This window comes from Bison bison, unplaced genomic scaffold (assembly GCF_000754665.1).
Source record: "Bison bison bison isolate TAMUID 2011002044 unplaced genomic scaffold, Bison_UMD1.0 scf7180017864160, whole genome shotgun sequence".
Classification (NCBI taxonomy): domain Eukaryota; kingdom Metazoa; phylum Chordata; class Mammalia; order Artiodactyla; family Bovidae; genus Bison; species Bison bison.
The window spans coordinates 4,180,555-4,190,479 of record NW_011494732.1 but is presented as its reverse complement, the minus strand read 5'-3'; the positions used below and the strand labels follow the sequence as shown (position 1 = coordinate 4,190,479).

Below are 9,925 nucleotides of genomic sequence, written 5' to 3'. Positions count from 1 at the left end.
CCAGGGGAATCTTTCCCACCCAGGGATCAAACGCACTTCTCCTGCATTGACAGGAGGATTCTTTACCACTGAGCCACCGGGGAAACGTGGCTGGTCCCTAGTGCCTCTGAAATACATTTTCATGGAATCTCTATTTCAACAGAGCTCATGCCAAGGGCAGGCGATGATATTTCACAGAGAGTTTAGTGATACTTTTTCTTTATGTTTAATTTTATGTTAACCTTCTTAGAGAAAATTTTTTTCCTTTTTTTTTTTTTTTTTTGGCTCCACTGCACAGCTTGCAGAATCTTAGCTCCCCGACCATAGATCGAACCCCAGGCCACCACAGCAAAAGGGTGGAGTCCTAACCACTGGACTGCCAGTGAACTCTCCATTTGGAGAGAATTTTTTTTTTTGGCTTTGGGATCTTAGTTCCCTGACCAGGGATCAAACCTGTGCCCCTGTATTAGAAGCGCAGAATCTTAACCACTGGACTGTCAGGGAAGTCCTGGAGAAATTTTTAATTTCCAATTTGAAAGCTTCCTTTGTACAGGATTTTTTTTTTTTAATGAGATCTTGTTTTTTAAGCAGTAAGTCAATAACGGGAGAAGTGACACACATCTAGAACCAAAAACCAGGAAGGTGGTACCAGAATGGTGTCAGGAAATGAGACTGGAGGGACTTTCCTGGTGGTCCAGGGGTTAAGAATCTGCCTTGCAATGCAGGCGACACGGGTTTGATCCCTGGTGGGGGAACTAAGATCCCACATGCCTCGGGGTGACTGAACCCTCGTGCCACAGCTACTGAGCCTGTGCCACAACTAGAGAATCTGTGTACCATGAAGGACCACATGACGCACCCAAGACCCAGTGCAGCCAAATAAATTTTTTTAAAGAAAGGAAATGAGAATGGAAAGGAATCTAGGTTTGAGGACAGACTGCTGCTTCTCAGCTGAGACTCTTTCTCATCTGAAAAGTGGAGACAGCTCTGCCCACCTCGTAGGGTTTCTGCAAGGGCAAAGTCAGGGATGCAAGACAGCCACACTCAGGGCCATAAACGCTGCGTCGTTATCACAGACACCAGTGGGAACAGGCATTATCTTCTAGCATAGCCCAGCATCCTGAGGTCTTCTGGGGCCCCAGGGCACAGAGGAACTGGCCAAAGGCCATGCTGCCATGGCCGGGGAGAGTTTGAACTTGAGAACCTGGCAGGATGTGAGTGAGATCCCCCATGTGTGAAAAAGCGTTCATCCGGTGGGCCTGAGGCTGCCCTCCTGGCATGGTGGCCCCTGTTTGGCCTCTGGGATCCTGGATTTCAGGGGGCTCCCATCTCTCCCTGACAGATAAGAGGGGCTCCCTGGGCCTAGAGGGTTTGTAAAACAGGTTAGTTTATGCTGACACCTGCTTTCCTTCCTGGAGTCTGGAGTCCGTGCCAGGCAGAGGGTGCCCACAATAAACACCCTGGGCACTGAGTCCTGACTGAGCGTCCCTGGCTGAGGACACCTCACACGGGGAGCGAAGTGTGCCCTGTGTGATGCCCCAGGAGAAGGCTCTGGGAGCCTGTGCCTGGTCCCCGCAGACTTCACCCGCCGTGCCTTCCCCCTTTACTGACTGTGCTTTCTGTCCTTCACCGTGACACATCACAGAAGTGAGTGTGACTACCTGCTGGGTCCTGGGAATCCTTCTAGCAAATCCTCCAATTTGAGGGTGATCCTGTAGACCCCGACACATCCTGCTCTCCAGACTCTACATGCTGAGGTCTCTGCTCGGGCCACTTCCTTCCCCAGGAAATATGTCTCCTTCCCTCCCTGGCTGTCCCTCCAGCTGCTGTCTGGCCACCTCTTCTTGAGCAAAGCCCTGCCTCTCCCCCTCATCCCAACCCCACAGAACAGATACTTGCCCCATGAGCCCACATCTGTCAGGGGTTTCCCTCCCCCAGTTTCCGGAGCAGAAAAGCAGGCCACAGAGAAGCCGCTGCCAGGAGGCATTCTGTTTTCAAAGCTAATGAGATCAGAAATCAGCAGATCCACCCCCATGCTCATCCTCCCCAAATCAACAACAAATCCGAGGCCACTTCCTCTCCCTGTCTGCCTCCGGCCTGAAACGAGAACTAGGAGAAGACTACTTCTGCATCTGCTGATTCACTGCTGCAAAATAACTCTTTGCATCTCTCCAGCCTCCCAGACTTAACTTTCTTTCTCAATGTGGGGGAGAAAAAGAAAGTCCATACGCTAAAATGAAAGTCACCAGTGAGAACAGAGAAAAGTCAGCAGAGAGAAAAAAAGGAATAGAGAGAGAGAAGCCGTGAAATGAATGAACTAAAAACGAAAGTGGAAAACCATTTGTTAGATTTCTAATAAAAGCCTTTGTTTTTTCTTTCGGCCATACCGCATGGCACCTGGAATCTTAGTTCCCTGACCAGGGATCAAGCCTGTGTCGCTTGCATTGGGAGTGCAGAGCCTTAACCAAAGGACCACCAGGGAAGTCCCTAATAAAAGCCTTTTAAAAACTGGTTAAAAGTTTAAGACAATATGGAAAAGCCTTAACATGTCTAACAATAAAGACTGAATTTAATCTAGAACATGTAATAGAATCATATTAATTATGATCAACTTAATTCATTAATACCCACTTCATCAACTGAATATTAATACAGGACAGAAGGTAGTGGGCATTAAAAGACCTGTTTGTATAGTCAATACTTTAAATTAAGTAACTGTAAGTGTAGTATAAACTTTAAAAATTGTGAATCACTGTATTATACACTGGGGCTTCCCAGGAGACTCAATGGTAAAGAATCTGCCTGCCAATGCAGAAGACCCAGGTTGGATCCCCGGGTCAGGAAGATCCCCTGGAGAAGGAAACGGGAACCCACTCCAGTGTTCTTGCCTGGAAAATCGCATGGACAGAGGAGCCTGGCAGACTACAGTCCATGGGGCCGCACATTCAGACACGACTGAAGCAACTGAGCACAAGCACTTATTATACACTTGTCATATGAATAATACGGTCTATTAATTATACTTCAGTTTTTTTAAAAGGTTACATCCTCGAGGGTTCCAACTATATGACATTCTGGAAAAGGCAGAACTATAGAGATACAAAAGATCAGCTGCTGCCAAGGGTTTGATGGGAGTGAATGTAGAAGGTAGTCGGGGGATAAATGGATAGAACACACGGGATTCTGAAGGCAGTGAAACCATTCTTAGGAGACTGAATGGTGGATACAGGTCATCATGCATTTGTCAAAACCCATAAACCTGAACAACACAGAGTGAAGCGTAGCGTAAGCTACTGACGTTAGTTAATAACAACATTCATTCATCCATTGTAACAAACTTGGTGCCAGGGGAAAACGAGGTCTAGGAACTCTGTATTTTCTGCTCAGTTTATCTGTAGGCCTAAAACTAATCTAAAAAACAAAACAAAAACAAAGTGGGGACTTCCCTGGAGGTTCAGTGGTTAAGACTCCGTACTTCCACTGCAGGGGGCAAGGGTTTGATCCCTGGTCAAGGGAACTAAGATCCGACGCGGTATGGTCAAACAAAAAACAAAACAACATCAAAAAACAAAGTATATTATTTTTTAAAAGACAGACATATGCAAATGATACTCAGGTTTAAAGAAAAAACATTTTGAAATAATAAAAAAATTTTTAATTAAAAAAGAAGACCTATGTTTGAATTCAGCCTTATCCCTTGCTTACTCTCAACCACTAGGATCTCAGTAAATCAAACCCATGTTTACTGAGATATAAGTACTTCTGTGCTAACCGCTAGAATTCAAGCAATTAACAGGACAGAACAGCTCTTTCCCTGATGGAGCCAAGAACCCCATTTACTAGCTGGAGCACTTAACCTCTTTGGGCTGCAGTTTACCCATCTGTAAAATGGGAATGGCAATGCCCACCTCCCCGATTATTATGAAAATTAAATGAGTTGGTGCATGTGGATGAATAGGATTATGTCTGGAGCATAATGAGCATTCTAGAAATATGAATGTGAAGTGTGTGCAGTCATGGCTGACTTCACTAACCCAGATTTATTTTATTTTATTAATTTGGCCAAGCCATATAATTTTCGGGATCTTCGTTCCCCAAACAGGGATTGAAGACACACCCTCGGCAGCGAAGGCATGGAGTCCTAACCACTGGACAGCCAGGGAATTCCCAGTCTGGATTTTTAGTGAAAAAAGAAGAGAGAGCTAGAAGGTGGAGTGCTAGGGGCTGTGGGTTGAGTCAGTGGCTAAGAAAATCTGAGTAGTACCAAGGAAAACAGCATGAAAAAGCATCAAGGAGAAGAGCTTCCAAAAAGGCGTATGGAGGGAGACCACGAATGTCCACTCCAGAAACAGAAACCCAAAGAATTTTTTTAACTAACGATAAAGCCACCAAGTCCAAAAGGGCAAATTTGCAGTGAATGGAGGCCCTAAGAGAAGAAGCAACAGGGTAAAGACATGCCCAAGGGAGGGTCACGTGTGCAGGTCTGATATGCTCCTGGTCCCTGTTTGTAGACAAAACATCACACAGGACAAATTCCCCCGAACCCAGTTTATCTGCAAGACGTGCCAGGTTCTTGTCGGTACCTAAAGATCTTTATGGTATGTTGGCACAGCCAGAGGGCTGCCTCTGGCTAATTTACAGGTTGATAACTCCTAATTAATTTACTGTATTATGATCTTTTTATAGAGACAATTCCCTTAGAAAGAGATAATAAAGTCCTTGCACTATGGAGTCGGGGCAAACTTTGATGACTTGATAGCCTAGAAGCTATCAATGCCAAAGGAACCCAGGCTTCCCATCCCCACCCTGGAACAGCCTGGTACCTGGCAGGGAGAGGAGAAAGTTGAGTGCGCTCCAAACAGAAATTCCCCCCACCCCCACCCACAGGCTGACAGGCAGGGGCTCACCGGGTGGATGTCCAGGAACAAGGAATGTTCTTTTGGGTTAGGATGGAGGCCAGACACTGCCTCTGCCAGGACTGGGTCAGCGTTGTAGAAGTGAGGATGGGAGAGAAACAAGGGCGCATCTGGAAAGCAAAGGGGCAGAGAGGGAGTGTCAGACAAAGGCAGCACGTTTGCACATCCAGAGACCTGCTCACGTCATGCCCTGAGCTGGGTGAAGGGAGGCACAGGCGACGAAAACACAGCCACTGCCCGCAGTGCACCCACTCGTGATGATGACAAGATGCAAACAGCAGTAACTAGACAGAACTCATTCGGTGTGTGATTATTTACCAAGCACCCAAGAGGCGCCAGGAACTGGAACCCACCCAGCAAGGGACAAGCTCGGTGCCATAGGAATGGTAAAGGAGGAGAAATCAAAGCAAGGAGAAGATGCTGGCTCAAAGATGCCGGCAGAGGAGTTCAGGGGATGGCATTCCAGGTGAAGAGACGGCAGAGGTGAATGCAAGGAGGTGAGGAAACGCACAGTGAGTATGGAGCAGACAGTGCCTGGAAGGAATGATGGAAACTGAGGATAGAAAGACTTGAACTTGGGTGAGAGGAAGGGCCTCTGGATTGCCAAGCCAAGCAGCCTGGACTGTCTTCGGCAGGCAATACAATGATCAGAGTTGTTCGGGTGTGCACACCTCAGGTCTCCCTAACGTCCACGGGAGGGGAGAAGACACACCTGCTTCGTTCCTTCTCTCCCAGCAGCTGGTCTGTGGGATGAAGGCCAGTGTGTGAGAACAGACCCTGACTCGGATCCCTCCGAGTGAGGAATTCACACCCAGATACCTGAAGCTGAACCTCTCCGTCAACCGACCGAGAGAGGCAAACACCAGGGCATCCTCATGTGCTCAGGACAACAGACAAGCCTGACGGACAGTGAGTCAAGGAGGAAAAGAATAAGCCTCCCCCAGAAACCGGCAAAGGTCAAGAATGGGCAAATCACAGAGACAGAGCACAGCTGGCAGTGACAGGGGCCGGGAAGAGCAAAGATGGGGAGTGCTAAGGGGCACTGGGGCTCCTCTGGGGTTGATGAGAACGCTCTGGAACTAGACCGCGGCGGACGCTGCACGACATTTTGAATGTACTAAACGTCACCGAATCGTAAACTTTAAAATGGTTAACTGGATATTACAGGAACTTCACCATGATGCGAAAAAAAAGAAAGAACAAAACTCACAAGGTCTCGTCCCCTAAAACCAGCAGCCCATCAATTGCCAGCCAAGTGACCCACATTCCTGTTTGTGTGTGCCTGGCAACCTCAAATGTCTAGGTTCTTTCTGCTTTTCTTAGCAAAGCCAAGCACTGGTTTAAAATAAAAGCTGGGGTTTCACTGCTGTCTGACTTCATTTTTCCCAGAGTCCTTTCCCATCCATTGCCTTCAAGTTTCTCAACATTAATTTATTCTTCCCAGTATCTCTCTGATGTGTTGCCATATCCGGATACCCCCTGCACTGTTACATAATGTGCTTCTTTGAAGCAGCTGCTATTGCTTTATTTCAACAGCTATAGTTTAAAGATGCTTGCTATCTGAGGCATAACTGGTAAACACTTGCTGGAATTAGAAAATAAATACAGGAATAAATACAATGTGAACAAATGAATGCTGTAGATTCTATCCAGAGACTGTTACCTGCATGAAAAGAAGAGTCTGGCACCCTCAGACTTACTTTTTCTCTGTCAAAAAGGACACATGAGTGTTAGAAAGGCACTCAAGCCCTCTTAGCACCAACACTTTCTCCTGGAGATAATCAGGAGGAGAAAAAGAATGGAAAACAGAAGCCCTATCTCACCCTATCTGCGCGCCTGCACACACTCAATTGTGTCTGACTCTGTGATCCCATGGACTGTAGCCCACCAGGCTCCTCTGTCCATGAGATTTTCCAGGCAAGAATACTGGAGCAGGTGGCCATTTCCTTCTCCAGGAGATCTTCCTGAGCCAAGGACCGAACCCTCCCCTCTTGCATCTCCTGCATTGGCAGGTGGGTTCTTTACCAGTTGAACCACCCCAGAAGACCCCCTCGCACCATGTAAGTCAATTTTATTTAAAGCTGCCTCCTTGGACCTTTGGGGTCTTGGGCACCACCAAGGACAAGGTTTCACAATTTGAAAAACCTTGCTTCCCATTCTCCCATCTCTACCATGAGAGGAAATCAACGGAGCAAACACACGAGGAACGCCTCCCCCTCGGTAAGGGAAGCAGTCACTGAGCCAGGCCCTAGAAGATGATGAACCTCAAACAAGCTCCATCACGCCTGCAAGGCTCGGGGGAGACTGAGATGGGCTAGACCAATTTGCCATCACCTGCTCTTGCTTCAGCTTGCTTGGTTTTTTAATAGCATGTACGCATGTACATGTTTTTTCTATTTTATTTCCAAACAGATTGAGAGAGACAACGCCCAGGTAATAAGTGGTAATTAATTTATAGCTTTATGACACATCTAACCAGACCTAATTGCCCAGGATCACCATGGATTACAATTAAGGGGCTCCAGTGAGCAAGTTTCAGGACCTTACACAGCACGGAGGTTGGAGGAGAGACAGTTTTCTGAGTCCAAGAACTCCTCAAGGCCCAGAAAGGGAAATGAGCGGGTATTTCTTATCTTCAGATAAAATACCACAGAAATACACACACAAGTGCACCCAAAGACATGTATGAGAACATTCCTAGCGCTACTAGAGTAATGGTCAATGAGCAGAATCTTATTGGATGCCCATGAACAGTACAAGAGGTAAGGAAATGGAAGTGCGGTCCCACTGAAATACTATACAGCAATGAAAAGAGCTCTCACAACAATGGGGACGGACTTCACCAATTCGAAAATGGGTGAAAGAAGCCAGAAATAGAGAACAAGAAATATATGCTTTATGACTCCATTTACATAAAGACCAAAGGCAGGCAAAGCCGTGGTGCTGGAAGCGAGGCCAGCGGCTGAGAGGATCACTCCTGCTCTCTTTCTCCATCCCTTTGTGGACTTTCAAAGTGCGTATATCAGTTGGGTATCTTTCTTGTATATATTATTTCTATGTAAAAGAAAAAATTGTATTTACATAATGCATACGTAATTCCCTTGCACTTCTGAAGTTCTTTTGGCACACGTGCTAAGATGAGGGAGTGTAATTCTCAAGCCTAGCCCTTGGCAGTGGATGGATATGTTGTTTCTGCCTGCCCCGTATGCACCATCTCCTAGAACCTAGGCTTCAATTAAGCCCCTCCCCTACTTTCAGCCTCTTGCCATGTGGGTGCTGGCTCCACTCACTGGAACCAGGGGCTGAGCACGTGCTACAGCCTGCCCAATCTGCATAGCCCACCCTTGGCCACTGACTGGCTCACAGCCAGTCATGTGATATAAGCCAGCCCAATCAGAGCAAACTCTGGGACTTTTGCTGGACTACAGAGGAGCCACAGGCCCCCTTTCTGCTGGGAGGAGGTGAGCCTGGACCCTGGAGCCAAAAGCCTCCCTGGCAATGAAACCAGTCCAGAGGAAAATCGAGCTGGCCCATGGCAAAAGGCAGCTTTGGACCACAGCTGAGCTCTGGAGCCATGCCTAATACAAAGATAAACCAAGAAGTGCCCTTTTCGGCCTAATCAGGCTGGTATAGCATCTGCCACTTGCTATGGCAACTGTGTAGCACACAGCCTACCAGGTCTCTGCACTGTCAGCTCACCTACAAGCAGAAATTCCCATAGACACCAGTGAAGAAAGAAGCAAACAGAGGAAAAGGGCAGGAGGGCCAGAAACGGCCATGCCAGAAATGGGCACTTCCAGGTCCCAGCTTCAAACATGAAGTACCTCATTCTGCCTGAACTTGGGGAAACCGTCCAACCTGCTGACAGTCCCTCCTCCAAACCCTCCTGCAAACAACCCCTCCCAAATCCCCATCTCCAGCTGACAACGTGGCTCTAATCAAACAGGCCCCAAAAGACAAGACCTAGAAAGATGAGGAATGGCTTCTTGTCCTACCAGCCCTATGAGCTCAGTCACACCCCAGCCTTGAGCCTCAATTTCCTAAGTAAGATACACTCACACATCCCTACGTTTACACACTGCGTGAGTCCCCACTACATACCGAGCACAATTCTAGAAGCTGAGGACACAGACCTGCCTACAGTGTTTACCGTCCAGTGGAGACACTTTCAGTGATTTCAGGGGGTGATGAGCACCAGGATGATAATAAAGGGTGAAAGACAGAGTATTTGGGAGGTGGGGTGGGGAGAGCAACTTTAGAGTGGCAAATCAGAGCAGGCCTGCTGGAGGAGGTGCCATTGGAATAGACCAGGAGGAGGTGAGGGAAAGACCCATAGAGATCTACAGCAGCCTGGGGAATAGCTGATACAAAAGCCCTGAGGCAGGACCAAACTAGATATATCTTAGAAAGAGGGCAAAGGCAGTGGGGCTAAAGAATAGTTAAGGGGAAAGTACGGGAAGAAATCACATTAGAGAGACCAGCAGAGGCCACATCCCGACAACAGTGGGCCCCCCGTAAGGACTTCGCTCTACACGCATGGGTTGGACATTTAAAGAAAACGGTTGGGTTGCCAATCAGAGTCTCGGAAAGGCCCCCTGGGCGGCTGGCTGGAACCATGTCCAATAGAACTTCCTATGATAATGAAAATATTCTCTTTCTGTACTGTTCATCCCATAGGACAGTCATTCGACTCAGCACATGAAGGTGGGGACCATCTGAAATATGGCCAATGCAATAAGGCACTGCTTTTTTAATTTGATTTCAATCAAACCAATTTCAATTTATTGATTTCTTTTTTTTTTTTTTTCTGGCCATGTCATGTCATATGCAGGATCTTAGTTCCCCGACCAGGAATCGAACCCACACCCCTTGGAGTGGAAGCCTTAACCACCGGGCCACCAGGGAAGTCACCGATTTCAATTTAAATAGCCACATAAGGGGAACACACTGGGAATTCTGAGAAATGGGTGGCACAGAGGGTAGCCACAATGCAAGAGGAAGGCCAACTGAAGGGCCCTGGACCATGAGGC

General features: G+C 47.4%; 1 protein-coding gene across 3 annotated transcripts in view; it reads right to left on the bottom strand.

The window, feature by feature from the left end:
- Positions 1–9,925, bottom strand: part of SCARB1 (scavenger receptor class B, member 1) — a 67,685-nt gene that overhangs the window by 16,498 nt on the left and 41,262 nt on the right. For all 3 annotated transcript variants that reach the window (XM_010841270.1, XM_010841272.1, XM_010841271.1), the window contains one exon: positions 4,887–5,005. In XM_010841270.1, coding sequence (XP_010839572.1) covers positions 4,887–5,005 — 119 coding nt within the window. The remainder of the gene's footprint in view (positions 1–4,886; positions 5,006–9,925) is intronic.